Source organism: Canis lupus, chromosome 6, assembly GCF_048164855.1.
Source record: "Canis lupus baileyi chromosome 6, mCanLup2.hap1, whole genome shotgun sequence".
Lineage (NCBI taxonomy): Eukaryota > Metazoa > Chordata > Mammalia > Carnivora > Canidae > Canis > Canis lupus.
The window spans coordinates 67,512,339-67,536,415 of NC_132843.1; the positions used below are offsets into that span (position 1 = coordinate 67,512,339).

The window sequence follows — 24,077 nt, forward strand, 5'->3', positions numbered from 1 at the left end:
AAGAGCATGTGACCAAGGTATTTCAGAAAAGAGGCATTATTTATAAGATTTTATCTGGATGATCACAGTATAGATTCTCATTTATGGTCTTTGTAAGATTGAGACTCGAAAACAGTGTTTTACAAGGTGAAATTTAATATTCAAAATTTTCACTAGATATTAATCAAAAGTAGGGATTTTTGAAGTGCTAATAAGTATGATAGCTCTATTAAATTCTTGAGTTAGGAGCTGATATTACCTATTTGCTTCTCCCAGATAAGCCTTACACCAGCTTTGCTAAAAACCTTTGAGTAAGAACAGATTTTTTCTGTTCAGGAATGGAGCAACTGTAACCAAAATTAAAATATGTTTGTATAATTTTTTTTTATATTTGTAAGTTAAAACATACTTTTTTAAAAAGATACAGAGTATCTTAATTTCTTTTTTTTTTTAAAGATTTTATTTATTTATTCATAGAGATACAGAGAGAGAATGAGAGGCAGAGAAGCAGGCTCCATGCAGAGAGCCTGACGTGGGACTCGATCCAGGGTCTCCAGGATCACGCCCTGGGCTGCAGGCGGCACTAAACCGCTGCGCCACCGGGGCTGCCCGAGTATCTTAATTTCTATGTAGACATTTTATCTCAGCTTCTAAAGTATTGATAGTCCTATCAAAAGTTATATATAGATATATATATATAAAGATTATATATATACATTAAATATACAAAAGATTGTATAAAAAAGAATCAGCCTTAGACTTTGGGCTTTGTATTTGTTATACAGTGATAGAATGTTGGTAATCTAGTCAAAACAAGATTAGTAAAATGACATCTTATTTTTTAACATTATATTGGGACAGAATAGGAAGTCTTTATCTTTCAGATTGACTTTTTCTCCCCTAAGATTTATTGATTTATTTGAGAGAGAGAGAATTTGAGAAGGAGAGGCAGAAGAAGAAGGAGAGGATCTTAAACATATTCCATGTTGAGCCTGACGCAGGGCTCAGTCTCATGAGCCCGACATCATGACCTGAGCCAAAACCAAGTTGGACGCTTATTGACTGCTCCACCCAGGAGCTCCCCCATGCCATTGACAACTTCTGACCATACACTCATCAAATAAATAGGAACTTAAATTCTTTTTTAAAAAATTTTATTTATTTATTCATGAGAGAAACAGAGAGAGAGGGAGAAGCAGGCTCCATGCAGGGAGCCCGACATGGGACTCGATCCCGGGTCTCCAGGATCATGCCCTGGGCTGAAGGTGGCACTAAACTGCTGAGCCACCCAGGTTGCCCAGAACTTAAATTCTTACAAAGAAGTAGTATTCAGCAACAGTTCTCCTGAATTTTGTAAGACAGCAAGCAGGCTTTCATTCTAGAAAGACTGGCTCCTAAGGAGCTTCACAATGTCTTTCCAGTGAATTTATGTTCATTCTTTAATCTCAAAGATCTAGAAAAAGACACACACTCTCAGAGACAGAATAGCAATAATGAAATTCATCTGAAATTGAGGTGTAAACAAAAAGGCTTATTTATTTACCAAAGTCTGTATCTTTGTAGTGATCCAAACTGCTTAGGTACCTTGGTATCCTCAGTTTGAGTAGTGAAGAACCCAGACAGATAAATAGATAACTATTTATGAATATGTAAATAGAAGGTAAACCATTTTTTTTGAGAGTTGCTTTAGCCAAGGTCTTAATGAGGCCTCTTGAACAAACTGTCTCCCAGCAGAAAGATACTTCAGAATTTTTTTTTTTTTTTTTTTTTTTGCCTCAAATTGTTTCTTTTGGTCAAAGTCCGTAATTGGCCCCACTGACTTTTCCTCCCACTATGGTTCATTACTAATCATACCTCCTACTTGAGGATATTTGCCTTTTCAGGGTTTTTTGTTTGTTTGTTTGATTTAGATATGCTAAGGTTAGTGCCTGAATCAAGTAGCTCTTTGGATCTGTATCTGGTATCTATTTCCCAACACCGTACACTATAGCCAGTTCCCTTGAGTTTTATAACATCTAAAGTTCTTGTTTAAAAGTTTAAGTATATTAAAGGGCATAATTTCTGGTATTTTGTAAATAATAATATTGTAAAATAAATAGATCACTCTTTTAGATGAATCTAAATACTGTTAAGGATAATCCGTTTTTTAAAATACATGAATATACTACCAATGAGAGAAACTGGGAAAATGGTATGCAAGATCTCTCTGAATTCTTATATTTGCATGTGAATCTTTAGATGTCTCAAAATAAAAAGTTTAATTAAAAGAAAATTCTGGGGATGCCTGGGTGGCTCAGTGGTTGAGCATATGCCTTTGGCTCAGGGCATGATCCTGAAGTCCCAGGGTCGAGTCCCACATCGGGCTTCCTGCATGGAGCCTGCTTCTCTTTCTGCCTATATCTCTGCCTCTCTCTCTGTGTCTCTCATGAATAACTAAAATAAAATCTTTAAAAATAAATAAAAAAATAAAATTCTGATCTTGATTTAAAAATATAAGAAAAGGGCTGCTGAATGTGCAGTCGGTTAAGCATCCACCTCTTGGTTTCCACTCAAGTTGTGATCTCAGGATTGTGAGATTGAACCCTGCATGGGGCTCCATGCCCAGTACAGAGTCTACTTGAGTAGACTTTCTTTCTCCCTCTGCCCCTTGTCCACTCACACTTCTGCATGCACACTCTCTGTAAGTAAATAAATCTTTAAAAAATAAAATACATGAACTAAATCTTTAACAAATTTTATGTTCTCTGTTTTTCTCCTTTTATTCTACTTCTCCCACACAATTTTTATTTTATTTTATTTTTTTAAAGATTTTATTTATTTATTCATAGAGACACACAGAGAGAGAAAGAGAAAGAGGGAGAGAGAGAGAGAGGCAGACACACAGGCAGAGGGAGAAGCAGGCTCCATGCAGGGAGCCCGATGTGGAACTCGATCCTGGGTCTCCAGGATCACACCCCGGGTTGCAGGTGGCGCTAAACCGCTGCGCCACCGGGGCTGCCCTCCCTCACAATTTTTAAAGTAATGATTTTTGTGTAATCTTACTATCATAATTCTCTGTAACAAAAATACATATGTAAGTTAGACTTTTTTAAAATATAATTTTCGGGATCCCTGGGTGGTGCAGCGGTTTGGCGCCTGCCTTTGGCCCAGGGCGCGATCCTGGAGACCCGGGATCGAATCCCACGTCGGGCTCCCGGTGCATGGAGCCTGCTTCTCCCTCTGCCTGTGTCTCTGCCTCTCTCTCTGTGTGACTATCATAAATAAATAAAAAAATTAAAAAAAATAAAATATAATATAATTTTCTGTGACTTTATGCATTAAATATTTTCCCATTTGAGTTATCATTGTAATTATTTCTATACAGCTGATTGACATACATCATAAATATTATTAAATAATTATTAAATATAAAATTCAGTTGAAAATGTGTCTTACTGAGATGAATGAAACTTTTAAAAATAGTGTGGCAGATTAATATAATTTTTTATTAAAATGACACAGTACAGCATCAAGTCTGTTTTGATTGTTTCATTTCACCTCTTTCCTCCTCTAGCCTTAGCTATAGAATGTTTACCAACACCAGTTTTTTACAAGACTTGTCCCTTTATTTGGTACCAAGGAAGGTTTTATATCTTGGGGTAATCAACCTGGGATTGATTTTTTTCCCCCTAAACCTTTCCCAGTATATTAGTTAAATGGAGTATTTCTAAGCAAAAGAGTAACAGGTTTAATTAATAATCATTTGCTAAGTCTTAGCAAAGACTTTTGGTTATCATTCCTAACAGTGTAGCATGGTAAGGAGAGAGGCATATACCTTTCTGATATAACCTAGGGAGAGGAGTGGTCAGAGTAGAAGGAAATTTGAAAAGGACCATGGTGATAGGATAGTCACCCAGGTAGATCAGTTAAGGGAAAAATGCCTTTATTTACAAGTTGAGCTGAAAATTGATTCACTTAAAATTTTTATTTTTTTTTCTAGCTTAAAATTTTCCTACCTGCATATCCCTTTAAATTCTTTGTGTACCCCCACAGAGCATACAGGTACACATTTCTTAATTTGAGGAATTGGTGACATTGGTTTATATTTGTATAGGTATTAGTTTATGCTACTTTGGTTTTTTCCTTTATTTAATAAAGAATTTTTCATCCTCTATTTATTAGCATACTATTTTTATCTGATTGTTTAAAATATAAATTGAATTGAAATGTTTATTGAATGTATCTCTTAAATAGTTAGATATCTGAGCTAGTCCCATAAATGTGTTTAATTCTACAAGGTAAGTGAAATAGTAGCTAATGGACTCTAGGTGGCTTGCTATGAAACCTGTTTGAAATACTGTTTTGATAAGAAAATGCGATCTTCGTTGAAAGTGACACAGATAACATATTTAAGAGTGTGCAAGGAACTATTCTTCCTGTGATTGATGAAACACAACCATACTTAAACATTATTTCTCCCTTCCATAAGAGTGTGTCCTCATATTTCAAAGAATTTCAAAAACTAGTGAGCTTTTTTACTTCAGATATACAATTGTGTTTTCTGTCAATTTCAGAAAATTTGGAGTAGAGAGAGAGAGACCTTTCTGTCTTTTGCTAGGGATAATGTGGGATATTCTTGAAGGTGATAATCTTGGTCATAACTTATGTTTACCCACAGATAACAGATATGGTAATTTTATCACTCAAGTTCAGCAAAGAGAGGGAGAAAGATAACTGGCTAAGAATCATAAGAGAAAGGAAGATAAAGTGAGAAGATGTGCCAAGAGCATTAACATTGTTTAGGCTCTGCTGTGTTTGGTAATGGTTGAATTCATTTGCACATGTTTTATTTAAGTTAAGTATGTCATAGAGGGAAAGATTGCTTACAGAGTACTGTATTAACAGGGAAATGTAGTCGGGAAAAGAGAATTAGATTTGTAAACTACATAATCTTGGAGGCAAGAAAAGAGATGTGGAAAGCTGTTACTCCAGATGTTTCTCCATTCTGGACACTAGGTGGTGACATTGTATAAAGACAGCTTGGTTGCTGGCAAATAATACAGTCAGACTTGGAGTGGGGATAACTATTAGCAACTAAGCCCAGGATTATCACTTAATTTTCCTTTTTTTGTCTTAGTCACTTAGCTTTGTGGCACATTTGTGGTGTTTTTACTGAATTTCTTTTTGATATTTAATTTACGTTGTATATTCGACCCATAAGGATTTTATAAGTCCTCTATGTGCCTGATGTATTTAGTGGTGATAAACAACAGATGATAAGCTGGTATTCAGAAGAAAAAAATTCCCCTGCCTTCCAAAATATTCATATACCAAAACAAAATAATTTATGTAAGTGATGCATAATAAATATTGAAAATATAGAATAGATTAAATTAAATTTTAAATAAGTTTGTGCTGTATTTACACTTTTACTGCTTACGGCCCAAGTATACATACACATTTGGGATTCAGGAAGAAAGACCTCATAGATTGAGGTCCTCCATCTATGAGTAACCCTTATGTATTACTGGCTATGGGTAACCTACATCCCAGGAATCCTCCTTATATACCTTTCTGTGTCCCACCACCAACCCTCCATTGTTTTCAAGTTCAAAACAATTGGGGAGTAGGGTGTCTTTTGGTTAAGATTCGAAATGATACAGTCCTTTCTTGCACTTAAAGTTGCTACCTCTTAGATGGGCCTAAGAGGTATTCCTCTTAGGTATTCCTAAGAGGAATTAGATGGGCCTCTCTTACTGTATTGGACAAAAATAATAGGTCCCTATTATTCCCAAATCAGAATTCTTTCTTCTTTTTTTTGGGGGGGGACCTTATTTATTTATTTATCTGAGAGAGAGAGAGATGGAGACAGAGGCAGAGATAGCAACAGAGAGCATAAGCAAGGGGGAGACGGAGAAGCAGGCTCCCCGCTGAGTAGAGAGTCCAACATGGGGCTTGATCCCAGGACCTGGGGATTCTGACCTAAGCCAAAGGCAGACATTTAACTGACTGAGCCATCCAGGTGCCCTTCAAATCAGAATTCTTAATACACTTTCACAAAAACAGTAGGGTTTTTTGCAGTAGTTAAGTATAGCTAAAGTGGTATTATATACAGCCTTAATTTTAAAAGTCATATTTCTCGGGATCCCTGAGTGGTGCAGCGGTTTAGTGCCTGCCTTTAGCCCAGGGCGCGATCCTGGAGACCCGGGATCGAGTCCCACGTCGGGCTCCCGGTGCATGGAACCTGCTTTTCCCTCTGCCTGTGTCTCTGCTTCTCTCTCTCTCTCTCTGTGTGACTATCATAAATAAATAAAAATTTTTTAAAAAGTCATATTTCTCCATTCTGGGGTTTTGGCCTCAGACTTCTCTGTTTTCTTTCAGAGTAAGTAATCTGGAAAAACATTTTCTCCTGAATGTTTTCAAACATACTCCTTTAAAACATCTCTTCCTGGAATTCTACCTCATTTTCTCCAGCTGCACTCTGTACTCTTATAGGCCTTTTTAAAGATCTGTCTTTAGCTTATGTTAATCGTATATAGATTTTCTCATCCCAACTGTACTGTACATGTATTGAACATAAAGTTTCTTGTTTATCCTTATGTCACCAACAGATTGTTCAGTGCCTTGCATGTAGTAGATGTGCAATTAAATACATCACATGTATAAGGAAGCTTAGCTGGTTAATGCCAAAGTAAGGTGTTTTAAGTTAATTACCTCTGAGAGGAAATAGCTTTTTATAGGGTATAAGGTATTTAAATTGGCTCTTAAGATAGAAGGACTCTTAAGGCCAATTACTTCCATTTCTGATGAATGGAAGCTATGGCCCTGCAAGTTATAAAACATACTAGTAATAATTTTTGGAACTCAAATTGCATTCTTTTATGCTTGTCCAGAAAATGTAGCTCACATATAGAACACTTTCATTGATAATATTCCAAATTACTGATCCTTTTGGGAATTACTGATTTTTTTTTTGAGACTCTTCACTGAATTTCCCATACCCGCCCCACACACAACACACTCAGAAAAATGCACACACACTTCCAGAATTCTGTATACTATTGTAGAAAACTCATAGATCTCATGTTAAGAACTTCTGCATTAGATTCTAGAATAGACTAGCTGACTAGTCAAAATGTAGCTTGATATGATAGAAAAATGTACTATATACAAAATCGGTTGATCTGAGTGAGTTCTTGCTCTTGTTCTACCTTTGATAAATGTGATGCCATTTGGCAGGCCATATAATCTCTCCTTACGTGTTTCTTTTTTTCTGTGAAGAATGAGTTTAGTCCACCAATATACTTAGAATAGTGCTGGGTATAGTATGCTTCCCAAGTTTTGTTCCTAGTCTTTGTTTCTAATATCTCTTGGAAAGATTTCTGAATTTTGTTTGTATGCTCTATCTTTCCTTTAAGGAAATTGCTTCCTGTCTTTCCTTTAAGAAAATTACGTTAGTGTATATGTGTATGTATGTATGTCTATATATGTGTATATTTATATATGTATTATGTGTAATATAACATTATATATATATAATACACACATGTTTTTTAACTTGTGTAGCAATCCTATTATTCCGTTATTCTGTAAGACAAGTAGTAAGCTGTGTGCTGATCTTTTGAGACCTCTGTATAGACAATAGCAAATAACCTCGTTACTGTAGTACTACTATTGAAAATTCTGAGTCAGGAAATCTGTGCCTGTCAGTACATAAAAGGAACTGCGGAGAGGAAGAGTGCTGAGAAAATCTACTCAAGGTATTGTATCAGTGTACTAGAGGAATTTGTTAAAGCAGATGAAGCAGATGAACTGTAAGAGGGAAACTCTTACAGTTGTTAAGAACTTTAGTCTTTAGATATCAGATATATAATGTCTTATGGAAAATATATTATTGTTCATGTAAAATTCTTTATGAAAACAAATTCCATTGCTGTTTGTCAGCAGTAAATAGGTTGTGTTAAAAATATGTAACTTTTATGTATTACCTAGTAAGACACTTTTTATTTTTACTCTAATTAGGGAAGAAGACAAAAACATATTTGACTACTGCAGGGAAAACAACATTGATCATGTAACCAAAGTCATCAGATCGAAAAATGTGGATGTGAATATGAAAGATGAAGAGGTATGGAAAATATGCCTTGTTGATTATTTTCTTATGCTTTGGTGTTCTGCCCTAATGCTTTTTTTTCAAAATGGCGTATGAAGGACAACTCAAAGTATAGTATGGTTAAGATTGTGTCAGAATATCTATATGAGATGGCATTACCCATTTAAGATACTTTCTGCATATGTATCTATCCACTGACGTTGTATAAGTTACCACGGGACACTTAGCTGCAGTCAAATAACTTCTGTTTCTTCACAATAAAGGAAGAGACTGTGAACCTCATGAGTAAGATCTATAGATAAAATAAAAATATTTATAAATAGTTCTAGTGCCTTCTGTCATTATACTTTAAACAGGTATATCATCCTTTGCTTAGTAAATATATTTCTGGAAAACTTTGTGCCAGAATTTTGGTAGATCCTCCTCCTCCTCTTCCTCCTCCTCCTCCTCCTCCTTTCTTAGTCGTCGTCTTCTTCTTCTTCTTCTTCTTCTTCTTCTTCTTCTTCTTCTTCTTCTTTTTCTTTCTTTCTTTCTTTCTTTCTTTCTTTCTTTCTTTCTTTCTTTCTTTCTTCTTCCTTCTTCTTCTTCCTTCTTCTTCCTTCTTCTTCTTCTTCTTCTTCTTTCTTCTTCTTCTTCTTTCTTCTTCTTTCTTCTTCTTCTTTCTTCAGAGGAAGAGAGAGGTGGGGGGGAGGGGCAAAGGGAGAGAATCTCAAGCAGGCTCCACACCCAGTGTGGAGCCCCATGCGGGGCTCGATCTCACAACCCTGAGATCATGATCTGAGCTGAAATTGAGAGTCAGCTGCTTAACCACTGAGCTACTTGGATACCCTGGTAAATCTATTCATTTAAATGTGGGCCTGCTACTTAAAGGGATTCTATAAATTATTTTGTAAAATATATTACTTGTTAATTTATTTGTCTTGTGAATAAAACTGTTCACATATTGAGCTTAAACTGTCCCTGAATTATAGTTGTTAAATAGGGAGCAAAATTTACTAATTCAGTTTTAATCATTTTACTCATTCTTTGGTAATGCAGTGAAAGATGATCGAAATGACCAAAAGGTGGTGATTGTTAGGAAGAAGACAGGCAGTGATCATAGATGGAGTAGATAAATAATCAATGTACAAATTGACAGCTCTTTATACAAGTTAGTCCTTAATGTTATCTGTTACGCAGTGTCTTTCCTGTAATATATTGTTAATGACATCTAACAGACTATAATTCTGTAGTAAAGGGGGACCAGTAATAGTGTTTGTTCTCCCCTAAGTAATGAAACAAACAGAGCTAAGAAAGATGCAGCTAGAGAAAAGTAGAAGCCAGATTATAAAATAACGGAAACAGGTCTTTTGATCCAACTAGGGTGTTTTTTTGCCTTTCAGGAATAGAATATATGTATATATATTTTTTTCATTAAATCAGGTCTGACTGCTTCCCTTGATTTTATTGTTTTTTTTAAATTTTTGTACTTATGAGTTAAAATTTTTATAAAATTAATACATGTAGGTAGGTCAGAGAAAATCAGTCTTTTACAGAAGACTTTTAACAAAAACTATTCCCTTATCTATACCCTTCTCACCTTGATTCTAGCTCCTTTGAAGCAAAAACTTACAATTCCTTTAGTTATTTCTTTTGTAATTTATCTGCATATTTCTAAATAACATACATATATTTATTGATTTTCCAACTTTGGACATTATTGGTCTTCTTTTCTGCTGTATTAGGATTTAGGATTTACCTGTTTTATTCATATTCCCCTTACCTCTCCCCACCCTCCTAACAATTGTATCACAACATTTAGTTTCAGCTTTCTGATTGAATCTCTACAGAATCAATGTTAAAATACTATTATTTTATTATTAATTATAGTATAGGTATAAAGTAATTATATTATTTTTAGGTAAATTAAATTATGTTCATTGTTGAGCTATAGGTGATAACTGTGTATACTAGTCAGTGTTTGCTGTTAGCCACATTTCAGTAGCTAACAACTACATTTATTTCTTGCTCATATTTCAAAAGGGTTTTGGCTCAGTCGTAGCTCTGCTGTGTTTGCTAGCCTTGTTTGGGCTCAGTTCATCTTAATTTCATGTGTCTTCTCATTCTCATTCTGAGATCCATCCTCAGTAGATAGATACTATCTGGGGCAGAACTAAAGGCAGACAGAATCAAACCCCACAAATACATTTAAAGCTTTTGCCTGGATGTAGCATGTGTCACATGTACTCACATTCCTTTGGCAAAACAAGTCACAGGGCCAAATTCCCAAGTCTGGATGGTAGGAAACCTCTTCTGATTACAGGGAACCAATGCAAGAGTGGGAAGGAAATGAATAATTATATAATTATGAATGATATAATCTCCATACCAGGTACAACATTATTTTTTTCTAAAGGCTAATAATTGTTGCCCTTTTTTTGTTTTTATGTTATATTTTCTATGTTTCTATCATTAATTCTTCCCTCAAATTGCCCAACAGAGGTCTTCCCTGTGTGGTCACACATACCAGGTAATCAATCCCGTATTGTTTTAGTGATATCCCTTCTGGAGGTCTCCTTTCTTCTCTAATCTCAACTGGTGCTGTGTAGATGTCATCCTGGGATTATGCTTTACCACTATCTTGGGAATTCCCTTCCCTTCTCTCCCAGAGTCTTGTTTTCTGGATCCCAGGTCTTTATCTTTTACTGTTTACTTCCTGTTTAGATGAAGTATCTCCTCCAGTAGCCTCCTTTTTTATTTGTTTCCCAGTTTTGTTGGAGCGTTTCCTCTAGCAGCTTCGAGAAAGGTAAATATTTTAAGACCTTCTGTGTTGAAAATGTTTCTATCAGAGTTTTTGTCATATTACATATGCTCAATAAATATTTGATAAGCTAATGAATGATTAAATGAATGAATAAGTAGAAGCATTATATCTTACGGGTACCTGAGTGGTACACTTGGTTGAGTGTCTGATCCATGGTTTCAGCTCAGGTCTGATCTCGGGGTCATGAGATCCAGCCCCAGTCACTCAGTGCACTCTGCACTCAACGCAGAGGCTGCTTGAGATTCTGTCTCTCCCTCTCTGTGCTCCTCCTGCTTGCGCGCACTCTCTCTCTCTCTCTCTCTCTGACATAAATAAGTCTTTAGAAAAAAAGTAATGTATTATAATTGTGGAGAGCTAGACACCTGGATTCAAATCTTAGTACTGTCACTTTCTAGCTATATGACTTTCTCAAGCTTATTCTGTGTCTGTTTCCTAATGTATAAAATGGAGATTATCATAGTACCTGTGTCATCATTGTTTTTGAGGACTAAATCAGTAAATACATATAAAGTTTTTTTTTTAATTTTTTAAATTTATTTATGATAGTCACACAGAGAGAGAGAGAGAGAGAGAGGCAGAGACATAGGCAGAGGGAGAAGCAGGCTCCATGCACCGGGAGCCCGACGTGGGATTCGATCCCGGGTCTCCAGGATCGCACCCTGGGCCAAAGGCAGGTGCTAAACCGCTGCGCCACCCAGGGATCCCAATACATATAAAGTTAAACAATAACTGGCACACACATAACAAGCACTCAATAAATTTTAGCTTTCTTGATTGTTTTTAATGAATAATATGAATAAAAAATGATAATATAATGAAATGAATGAAGATGACAACTTTTTTTAAAGATTTCACTCATCTATTTAATTATTTATTTATTTTTAAATTTTATTTATTTATTCATGAGAGACACAGAGAGAGGCAGAGATGTAGGCAGAGGGAGGAACAGGCTCTATGCAGGGAGCCCGATGTGGGACTCGATCCCAGGACTGCAGGATCAACTGCTGAGCCACTCAGGTGTCCCCCATCTATTTATTTTAGAGAAAGAGAGTGCACATGTGTGTGCAGGGTGGAGGGGGGGGTGCGTGGGAAAGGGAAAGAGACAAGCAGACTCCCCACTGGGAGCCCAACATTGTCTCGATCGCACAACCCTGAGATCCTGACCCAAGCTGAAACTGAGTCAGACACCCAACCAACTTAAAAAAAAATGTACCCCAACACTTTTTTTTAACTTAATTTCTTAGAGAAGTTTTAGGTTTACAATAAAATGGAGAGGAAGGTACAGAGACTTCCCTTATATCCCCTGCTCCCTGCGTGTGTATAGCCGACTCCATTATTAACATCACTCACCAAAATGGTATATATATTTTTAAAGATTTTATTTATTTATTCATGAGAGACACAGAGAGAGAGGCAGAGACATAGACAGAGAGAGAAGCAGGCTCCATGCAGGGAGCCCGACATGGGACTTGATCCTGGGACTCCAGAATTATGCCCTGGGCCAAAGGCAGGCACTAAACCATGGAGCCACCCAGGGATCCCCAGAATGGTCTATTTTTTACCAAGGATGAACCTACATTGATATATCATTATCACCCAAAGTCTGTAGTTTACCTTAGGGTTGACTCTTGGTGTGGGTTTGGATAAATGTATAATGACATCTATCCATCATTTTATATTATACAGAGTATTGTCACTGCCCTTAAAATCCTGTATGCTCTGCTAATTTATACTCTCTGCTCTACTCCAACCATTGATCTTTTTTATTATCTTTTTATTAGCATAGTATATTTTTCCCCAAACATTTACTTTTACTCTATATGTGTCATTATATTTAAAAGGAGTTTCTTGTAGACACAGTATATAGTGGGGTCATGTTTTTGATCCACTGAGAAAAATCTGTCTTTTAACTGGTATATTTAGACCATTGATATTCAAAGTAATTATTAATATAGTTGGATGAGTATCTGTCATTTTTGTTACTGTTTTCTCTTGGTTACACTTATTCTTCCTATTTTTGTCTTCTCTTTTTCAACTTTTTTTAGTTTTTAACTGAGGATTTAATGATTCTGTTTTCTCTCCTTTCTTAGCATATCAGGCCTCTTTTATTTTTTTTTTAACTTTTTTTAGTGGTTGCCCTAGTGTTTGCAATATACATTTACAACTAATCCAAGTCTATTATCAAATAACATGATACCATTTCATGAATAGTATATCTTATAGTAATAAAATAATCTTAATTTTTCCCTCTAATCCTTTGTATCATTGCTGTCACTCATTTCACTTATATATACACATACATAAGCATATATAGACACACACACCTCTCTCTCTATATATATATGATAGATATATAGGCGTACATAATTGAGCACAGTGTTCCTGTTATTTTGAACAAATTGTTATCTGTTGGATAATGAAAAATAAGAAAGACAAAAGGTTATTTTTGCCCTTACTTATTCCTTCTTCTCTTTTCTTCTTTTCTTCATGTAGAGCCTGTATTATTTTCCTTCTCTCTAAAGAACGTCTTTTAACATTATTTGCAAGGTCCTCTGGCAGCAAATCCCCTCAGTTTTTGTTTGTCTGAGAAAGTCTGTATTTGTCCTTCATTTTTTTTTTTTTTTTTTTTTTTGTCCTTCATTTTTGAAGGAGAATTTCTCAGGACACATAATTCTAGGTTGGTGGAGTTTTTTTCAACACTAACTATTTCACTCCACTCTCTTGCTTGCATGGTTTCTTTTTTTCTTTTCTTTTTTTTTTAAGATCTTATTTATTTGGGGACACCTGGGTGGCTCAGTGGTTGAGCTTCTGCCTTTGATTCAGGGTGTGATGCTGGAGTCCCAGGAACGAGTCCCACATTGGGCTCCCCACAAGGAGCCTGCTTCTTCTTCTGCCTATGTTTCTGCATCTCGTGAATAAATAAATAAAATCTTAAAAAAAGATATTTTATTTATTTAGAGTGCAAGTGCAGAGGAGGGATAGAGGGAAAGAGAGAATGTCAAACACTCTATGCTGAGGGCATGAAGCCTGACATGGGGCTTGATCCCACCACCCACAGATCATGACCTGAGCTGAAATCAAGAGTTGGGTGCTTAACTGACTGGAGCAACCACCCATGTGCCCCTCTTGCATGGTTTCTGAGAAGTCAGATGTAATTTGTATCTTTGTTTCTCTATAAGTAAGGTGTTTCTCTCTATTCTTTCAAGATTTTTCTTTGTTTTTGATTTTTTAAATAATTTAAAAATGATATGCCTAGATGTAGTTTTTTGGGTTTTGGGGGATATTTATCTTGCTTATTGTTCTCTGAGCTTCCTGGATCAGTGGCTTGGTGACTAGCATTAATTTGGAGAAATCCAGTCATTGTTTCATGTACTTCTTTTGTACCTTCTTCTGTTTTTCTGCTTCTGGTGTCCCTATGATGCATATATCACACCTTTTGTAGTTTTCCCACAGTTCTTGGATACTCTATTCCATTTTTTTTTTTCAAGCCTTGTTCTTTTTGATTTTCAGTTTCCACGGATTCTATCTAGCTCAAAGATTCTTCTCTAGTCATATCCAGGCCACTTAATAAGCCCATCCAAACATTTTTTATTTTTGTTTTGTTTTGTTTTTACCTCTAGAATTTCTTTTTTGTTTTTCCTTAGGGTTTCTTTTTTTTTAATTTTTGTTTTAATTTTTATTTATTTATGATAGTCACACAGAGAGAGAGAGAGAGAGAGAGAGGCAGAGACATAGGCAGAGGGAGAAGCAGGCTCCATGCACCGGGAGCCTGACGTGGGATTCGATCCCGGGTCTCCAGGATCGCGCCCTGGGCCAAAGGCAGGTGCTAAACCGCTGAGCCACCCAGGGATCCCTTCCTTAGGGTTTCTATGTCTTTGTTTACATTGTTCATCTGTTCTAGCATACTGCTGATTTTATCTATTAGAGCCTTTAGCATATTAATCATAGCTGTTATAAAGTTTTGGCCTGATAATTCTAATATCTTTGCCATATTTGGTTCTAATAATTGCTTTGTCTCTTCAAATTGTGTTTTTTGTCCTTTGGTATGCCTTATAATTTTTACTAACAGCTAAACATCATATATTGGATAAAAGAAACTGCTATAAATGGTCTTTTAGTGATGTGGTGGTGAGGTGTGGAAGACTGGAAGAGCTCTGTAGCCTTGGGATTGTCTTTTTAGCAAGTCTGTGCTTCTTGTCTGAATCTCACAAGTCTTTCTGTCTTTTTTCCTTCCTACTTAAAGTGGAACAGGATGACTAGAGTGGACTGGAGTTGGGTAATTCCCTGACCCCAGGTCAGTTGGCTCTGATAATATTCCAGCAGGTTAGGTACTGGTTTAACTAGTTTTCCCCAAAGGCAGGCCTTGTCAAGAGCAGAGTGCTCTGGTATATTTCAGAAGGGTTTATTTCCTGCTTCAGAAGCAAGAGGAGATTTTTCTCTGCTAGTTACTTTGGGAACCTGGTCAAACTCCTGGAGATAAATCTCATAATGTTGTGTAGCCTCCCTAACATGAGTCGATTCCCCTGGAGTTTTTAACTCTTCAGAGTTGTCCACACTGAGCCTTCATCAATTTGTCAGTTGTAGTCAGGTTTTTCTGCCTGGCAGTTCCTGGAGTGGTTTTCACTTGTGAAGCTCTGCTTTATTTTTATTTTTTTATAAAGATTTTATTTATTTATTTATTATGAGAGACACACACACACAGAGAGAGAGAGAGAAAGAGAAAGAGAGGCAGAGACACAGGCAGAGGGCAAAGCAGGCTCCATGCAGGAGCCTTTTATTAATTTTAATAAATTAAAATTAATTTAATTTAATTAATTTAATTAATCCCCGGGGCTCCAGGATCACGCCCTGGACTGAAGGCAGTGCTAAACCACTGAGCCACCCGGGCTGCCCTGAAGCTCTGCTTTAGAAAGTTGAGTTCACTTGTCTGTCTCTCTAGTCTTGGGGGCAGTGGTTTGCCCTGTGTCCTCCCCTCTCTTTTTTTTTTTTTCCAGAGATTTTATTTTATTTTATTTTATTTTAATTAATTAATTAATTTATTTATTTTTGAGAGAGAGAGAGAGAGTGCATGCTTGAGAGAGAGCGAGCAGGAGCAGGGAGAGGGGCAGAGGGAGAAGGAGGCTCCCCACCCACTCTACTGGGGAGCCTGATGTGGGTCTGAAACCCAGGACCCCAGGATCACGACCTGAGTCAAAGGCAGGCACTTAACTGAGCCACCCAGGTGCCCCTGTGCCCTCCCCTCTCTTATGGATCCAACAAGAATAGTTGATTTTTCAGTCTGTTCAGCATTTTGCTTGTTGTTAGGATGAAGTGGCTACTTCCAAGCTCCTTATATATGGAATTGCAAACTGGAAGTCAGCTTAACTTTTCAAGGTCACTTTTTCCCTGGAATGTATTGTGCATGTACTAGATGTTCTCTATTAGAATTTCCTGTCTTTCAGATGGTAATACTTTATATGGTATATATTTTAGTTTATAGAGTACTTTAACTTACTATCTTGCGAACAACCTTGTAAGGTAGATGCTCGCCTCATTTTACAGACAGGAACTAATTCAGAGATCTACATATCACTTACTCAAATACATGTAACTGCTAAGTGGAAATGCAGGTCTGAGAGAGTATTCTTTTTTCCACCAGATTTAAGAAGGATATGCAATTTCGAGTTGGCCCTACTAGGAGTATGCTCTGATTTGCAACAATTTCTTTTATAAAATAATACTAGAAGGCAAATCTACACATGACCTTTGCAAAGATCATTGGACAGCAGTGATTGGAATAAAATGTCTAGAACACAATAGCTTACACTAAAACAATTTTTTTTGCAAAGATAAAGGAAACTTGTAAAATGTGCCTCTTTCATTCAGTTACTTTGATGTAGTATGGCTTCCCATGTCTTCCAGTTTGTTACCCATGCAGCTACCTTTACCCCCAGCCTGCCAGAACATTGTGTTTCCGTGAACAGATGAAGTGCTTACACATTCATAGACTGAGACGCCAAGAATTCAGTTGGGTTCTCTCATTACTCCAAGCAGATTTCTGCCCTCTCAGCCATGACATCTCAGGCTGGGCCTTGAATACTGATGGCAAGCCTTTTATTATTAATCAGGGATTTGTATGAATTAATTTAAGTACATGAGGGAAATGAGAGCTTAAAATTAGAATCAAACTTAACATCCTAAATAAAATAAATAGTATTGCTTCATGACTTTTAAAGCTCTAGCAAATAAAACAACAACTTGGTAAGCCTTGCTGATGGACTAAGAGTATGAAATGTCATAATTAAATTGCTAGCTAAATAGTTTTAACCCCTTTATAAAACAAAAAAAAAGATATTTCCTACTATAATAAGTTGGGTGACAATTAAAGTTCTGAAAGGACATCCAGTTCTTTGTGTCTGTCTATCTGATTTGAGCTTGAGAGATTTCATTGCTGATTGCCTAGGATACTTTGGGATGGTATATGACTTTATTTAAAATGTTCATCCAGCAAGTCCAGCCCAATTTCAGCCTTGCCCTTAGATGGCTAAAAATTACATTTATTGCGCTTAAAATTTGCTGTAAGCATATAAAGAAATTTAATTATAGTCATAAAATAAGTCATAGTCATAGAAATATAATTTATAGTAATAAATGATATGCTTGCATTTCCACATATTGAAATAAACACAATCATTTATTGCTGGAAATGTATATATTTGGATCTGTAACTATCATAGCACATGAATATATATATAAAATGCTTTTAAATTCCTATTTCATAATGAAGTTATTTTACTATCAATAAGTATAGCTCCTGGTATATATCTTTTATTTATTCAAGTTGTAATTACTATAAATATAGTAAGGCATGTATTTCTAATTGAAGAAAATTATGTTGTGTTTCTCCAGCTGATATCATAATTAGGATATTGTATTTCTCATAATAGAGAAAAGTTTTATAAAAAAAAACAAGTTTTATAGTTATACTTACTATACCATTCTCCATATGTTTGTTGATTCTTTCGAATGCTTTGAAGGAAATTACCTTTCTCTTCATCTCTTTACCTTCTTGCTTTGTTTTAAATTTGTGGCTCATGTCCGAGTATAATTTGCATGCTTTTGCCTTGAGAAACTGCTCCAAAATCTGGTGAAAGTGATAGTGTTAACCTAACAAAAGGTTTAAGAAGCAGAATCAGTGTATTGATGCTAAATTTATGCTTTTATTTAAGATTTTAGAAAAAGAAATATATGTCCTTAAATAATTTTCTACATATGAGTATATGTCATTTTGATTGTATATTTGATTAAAATAGTAATTTGAAGGAACTTATTCACATTAATAATGGAGAAATGCATTCTAAACTGTCACGTTATTCTCATTTGCATTAATTCAGGCAGCACCATTTCAAAAGCACCCTAACTTTAATCAGAAGCTTGGATTTAATACAAAATCAGATAATAGTAAAAGTAGGTTAAATGAGCTGTGGCAACTTTCTTTTTATTAACTTTTTATTGTGGTGAAATATACATAACATAAAATTTACCATTTTGACCATTTTGAAATGTATAGTTCTGTGGCACTAAATATATTCACATTGTTGTGTAACTATCACCACCATCCATCTACAGAATTTTTTCATCTTCCACAACCAAAAGTCTGTACTCATTAAGCACTTAACTCCCCATTCCTTCCCCCATCCCCACCTCCCAACAATTACCTTTCTACTTTCTATCTCCATAAATGTAACTACTTTACATTTACTTTACATCACTCATGTTAATGGAATCACAAGTTTTTATCCTTTGTGGGCTTTTCCCACTTAGCATAACATCTTTAGGTTCATCTGTGTTATTGCATATGTCAGAATTTCCTTCCTTTTTGAAACTACATAATACTGCATTGTATGTGTATACCACATGTTGTTTATCCAGATATGTGTCTTTGGATACTTGAGTTGCTTTCATACTTTGGCTATTATGAATAATGTTGCTATGAATGTGAGTGTGCATATTTTTATCTGATTTTTTCCCAGCACTTTACTATGAAAAATTTTAAGCATACAGCAAAGTTGAAAGAATTTTATAGTGAATATCCCTACTACCTGACTTCTACCACTAATATTTTACTGTGCTTTCTTTATCAATATCTATTCATCCTTCTGTCCATCCACCGATCTATCTTATTTTTGATGCATTTCAGAGTATTTTGAAGACCACACATTTCCTTCTAAATGCTTCAGCATCATATCATTAACTAGAAGTCAGTATTAGTTTGGGCTTTTTTTTTTTTTAAGATTTTATTTATTTATTCATGAGAGACAGAGAGAGAGAGAGAGGCAGAGAGAGGCAGAGACACAGGCAAAGGGAGAAGCAGAGGGAGAAGCAGGCTCCATGCAGAGAGCCCAATGTGGGATTCGAGTCCCGAGGCTCATGCCCTGTACTGAAGGAAGGCGCTAAACCCACTAAGCCACCCAGGGATCCCCAGTTTGGGCTTTTTTTGGGGGGGAGGGTTTTTTTTAAGATAGCATTTACATACAGTGAAATGCACAAATCTTAACTGCACATTCAATTAATATACCTATGTAAGTGAAAGATATAGAACATTACTATCACCCCAGACAGCTCCATCATGCCCCTTCCCAGGTGATTCATTCTTCTAATTCCACAAAAATAACCATTGTTCTGATAATTTTTCTTCTGTAGATTGGTTTTGTGTGTTCTACAACTTTATGTAAATGGAATAATAATATGTACTTTCTGTGTAAGTTTTCTTCCATTTAGCATAATGTTTTTGAGATTCGTTCATTTTGTTGTATAAATCAATTCTTTCTTTTTTTATATTGCTGAGTAATATTCCATCATATGAATGTATTATGAGCCATTGTTTTGTGATGGACACCTGGGCTATTTTCATGGCAACTTATTATTACTTATTTTATACAGGATAAAGTAATATCTCCCTTGCTTCTTTCTTCATTTGTTAAGTCACTAGCATTATGGCTTAGTAACTCCTTGTGAAGAGATTTTTTTTTTAAGTAGTAAATTTATTTATTTATTTTTAAAGTAGTAAATTTAAAATGCTTCTCAATTCCCTGATAACTCAGCAACACCACTTCTGTTTACCTTAGATCTTAGCCAGTAAAAGAGATTAAAAAATTGCTGATTTAAATATGTCTCACACATATTGGTATGTAGTATTGTTTTTAATGGTGGTAAATAAGTTATCCTACAGGGAGCCACTGGCTTCCATGCAGAGTACATCTTGACACCTTGAACTGCCTCCTGGTCCTAATCTTGTCTTTAAATTTTTGAGACAACATCGTTGATTCACTATTGAGAGGGACGTATAAGTAAGGAGGCATTGTGTAGTGTCTGGTGCTTGCAAGTGAAGGAATTGTCCCTGTAGCCAGCTGCTACAGAAGCAGCAGAGGGTAGAAGATACAGATGGGATAGAGGAGACAGAGACATGAAAGGTTATCAGTAGCTGAAGTCAGTCTCCACCACAGTTGTCACTTGAAACCCAGTTTTTTTGCAGAGAGAAATTCAAGTCAGTCTGTTTGCAGTATGTCCTTTGCACAGAATGGCAAGATGACAATTCTCACAAATTTAAAAATATCAAATTTGCCATGTTTTTGTTCACTGTACCTGTGGTGTACATTTTGTATCTATTCTCAGTATACCATAAGAACATCAAGACTTATTTTATAATGCATTCTCTTTTCATTTAATGTATGGTATCAGGAGAAAATCTAGTTTAAAAAAATTCTACAGGTATAAAGACAAGTAACTAAGGATATCAACGAAGCATTTAAAATATTAAGACCTGTTCTTTACTTTTCAGAAGGTATGAAAGTAATACCACTTATTAGGTTAGCTGCCACCCTGCACTTTCAAAGCACTTAAGAGTCATTCATCTGTCTGAGGTAGGACAGTATTTGCACTCTTGGTTAACAGATGAGAACTCTTTTTTACCCCCCTGTGTTTTACTGTATATGAATTCCAGAATTTATTTAGAACTCTCCAAATAGTGCTTCTTAGTCTCCTTGTGGCCAAAGATTCCTTTTAATAATGGCTTTCCCCCCTAATCTCCTAAATACTTGTAGAATATTTTATCAGGAGAGTTGTTAAACTAGAAACAAACAAGGAATTGTCAGCTTTTGTGGTAGCAGTAAAAATACATTTAACTTGGTAATTTGTAGGAGATTTATCATTCATAGAAAATAAAGCAATTACATAAAAAAACAGTGAACTACTTTATGAATTTGGATAGTCTTTAAGAAACTATAGCTTTAATGTGTACCTAATTCATGGTTTTTCTTTTAGAGGAGAGATTATGAAATCCTGTATCTAAAATAATTTAATAATTGCATTATATTGGTCAAGGTATGTGTATGGTTAACAGAGAAGAAAGAAGGTGTTTACTTCCTGATATTGTCCTGAATGTTTATGAGGATAGAATCTTTGCAAATTACTGGTTATTACTTGAATTAATAATCTTAAATTAGAGCATGTTTAGAGGAACTTTATAATTTGAAGTAAAGAAAAATCACATTTGGACACCTGGCTGTGCTGGTCTTTGTTCATTTAAGTACAAAGCATTTTAAAACCAAAGATTCCAAAGCCTAATTCGTTTTATTTTTGCTTGTTTACAAGTATGTTTAATCTTGCTCTTGTTTTGAGCTTTTTAATACTGCATAAAAACATTAATCATTAGGTGGTCTTAATGTAGATATCTTCAGCACTTCTACAGAAAGTCATTGTCAGAATTCATTCTAATTCAAGGTTAATTAGTGTACCATTAAAATAATGTGTTACAAAAATTAATTACATCACAGGTCAAAAAACGTATTAAAAAGCGTAGTGTAAATGTCTGAGAGCACATCATCCTCCTTAAAACATTGCTAGACTCATGCTACCATTCTGGAAAATATGTTTAAAGTGGAAATCACTATTGAGGTCCAGTCATAGGTGTTTCCCCTAAAGTAAATTTTTGGCACCACATATGGGAAATTTAAAATATAACTCCCATTAACAGTAAAATGTGTTGCTTGTCTACTTTCCCATTGCAACAGCTAAGGATTTATATTTTAGCATTAGTCGATATAACCCTATTGGGTTAAAACCTAAGGAGAAATCAGGAACCTGGTTGAAAAGTAGAAATTATCTATACATTTTGAAGTAAAAGTACTAGATATATTAATATTATGGTTTTTTTACTTAACTATTAGGTACTTTGGTAGGTGCCCTATGTAAGTATATCACATATCATTTTAACTATATGGTAATTCTTGTTAATAGCTTAACTTAATAGCCATAAAATATATACTTAAAATTAGAACAAAAAAAGACTTTGAAATTCTGATTCTTTTAATGTAAAAAGCTGTGAAACAGTTAAATCGAACCATAGAATATTTTAAACATTGGTATTTTTCCCCAAGAGTCTTATTACAATATCTGATTGTCCATATGAAAGGTTTTGGAATTTGTGCCTTAGTAACAGCAGGTCAATACACATTGGAGCTACAGAAATTTTAACATGGGAAACTCTTTTCTCTACTCAACAAATGCATTGTTTACTTGGCTTTTAGAACTGTCTCCTTTAAAGGAAATTCTTAGTGGGCTCTGAACAAAATAGTTTTGCTACTGTAACAAATTGTGAAGAATTTGCCCATATTTTAAAAATTTTTGATTTTTATGTGTGTGTAAATTCAAAGTAAATAAAAATAAATTGAGCAAATAAAAAAAGAATAATTTGTAGGGAAGAAGTTATCTTTTTTTTTATTGTTTGCTTCAAGAATAAATCTGGTTTAATTAGTCAAACTACTAGGTGCGTGAAGAGAGTCTGAAAGATAAAAACTATAAATTGGGTTTAGAAAAGCTTTCTCAAAAAGTGCTTACTTTAAAACCATCTTTGTCCCAGCTTATATCTTCTTAAATCTTTTGTAAAATGACATAAAGTAGGGATTTCAACTTAATGCAGAAAAGCATTCCATTGTTTAGAAATGACATCACTTCTACCCTCAAAAAGTAGGGTTAAACTATGTACCACTCATTTCTTCAGAAAAGCCCTTAGCTTCTGGGTTTTTAAAAATTCTTTGGACCAAGTAGGCTTCTTTAATTAACTAAATCAAGATTTTCTGATAGTGGAGAATAGAATTAACATGTTGATAGTAACTGTGTGGTAAACAGTGGTTAAATGTTCCATATTTAGTACTTTGTCTTCTAACAGTTAATCATCTATTTTGTTTTGCAAGTGCAGCATTTGAAGATAGACACAAGCAGACTATATTAGTGTTTTTTTTTAATGTTTCAGAATGTAAACTTGGAATATTAATGGGCAATGCCTAGTTTCAAACTGACTAAATTTTCTTACATTTTAAGGAATATGAATTAATTCATATGTACTGAGTGTGATTTCTACCTAAGTTTAAGTACTCACATTTGATTCGTAAGATTTATTTCACCAGAAGTGAACATAATAAATTAAGAAAACTATTTTTTACATTTATAAAGCTCTTTAAAATTAACAGGGCATTATCTTATAGTTCATTCATTCAACAAATACTGTTGATGTTACTGTTGTTAGTATTATCCTTTTTTTCACTCTGTGGGTGAGTAAATGGATCAGGCTGAAGTAAGTTATTGGGCTAGTACATAATGGATTCCAGAAATAGAATGCAGGATTTCCAATTGATTTAGAAAAGTCTACTGCCTTTCCCATAGAGCATTTTATATCAGCTATTCTTAAAATAATTAACCTACAGTTTTACATATTACTTTTCTTTCTTAAAACATTATATCTTTTAGTACATACCTATTAATAATTACTTGAATGACCAAAATGCTGCAATCAAAAGACACGGGGTGGCAGAATGGATAAAAAAAAAAAAAAAGACCCATCTATATGTTGCCTTCAAGAGAGTCACCTTGGATCTAAAGACACATACAGACTGAAAAGTGAAGAGATGGAAAAACATTTGCCATGCAAATGGAAACAAGGAAGAGGCTGGGGTAGCAATACTTAAATCAGACAAAATAGACTTTAAAACAAAGATTGTTAATACAAAGAAGAGCATTACATAATGATAAAGGGATCAGTCCAACAAGAAGATAGAAGAATTGTAAATATCTCTGCACCCAACATTGGAGCACCTAAATACATAAATTAAATATTAATGGACATAAAGAGAGAAAGTGATGGTAATAAAGTAATAGGTGATTTAA

General features: G+C 35.0%; 1 protein-coding gene across 13 annotated transcripts in view; it reads left to right on the forward strand.

Moving 5' to 3' along the window:
• ACBD6 (acyl-CoA binding domain containing 6) overlaps positions 1–24,077 on the forward strand; it is a 207,796-nt gene that overhangs the window by 88,571 nt on the left and 95,148 nt on the right. For all 13 annotated transcript variants that reach the window (XR_012033142.1, XR_012033143.1, XM_072831025.1 and 10 more), the window contains exon 5: positions 7,981–8,086. Coding sequence is in view for 11 of the 13 variants with exons in the window: in XM_072831025.1 (XP_072687126.1) it covers positions 7,981–8,086 (106 nt within the window). In the remaining 2 variants the exon portion in view is untranslated. The remainder of the gene's footprint in view (positions 1–7,980; positions 8,087–24,077) is intronic.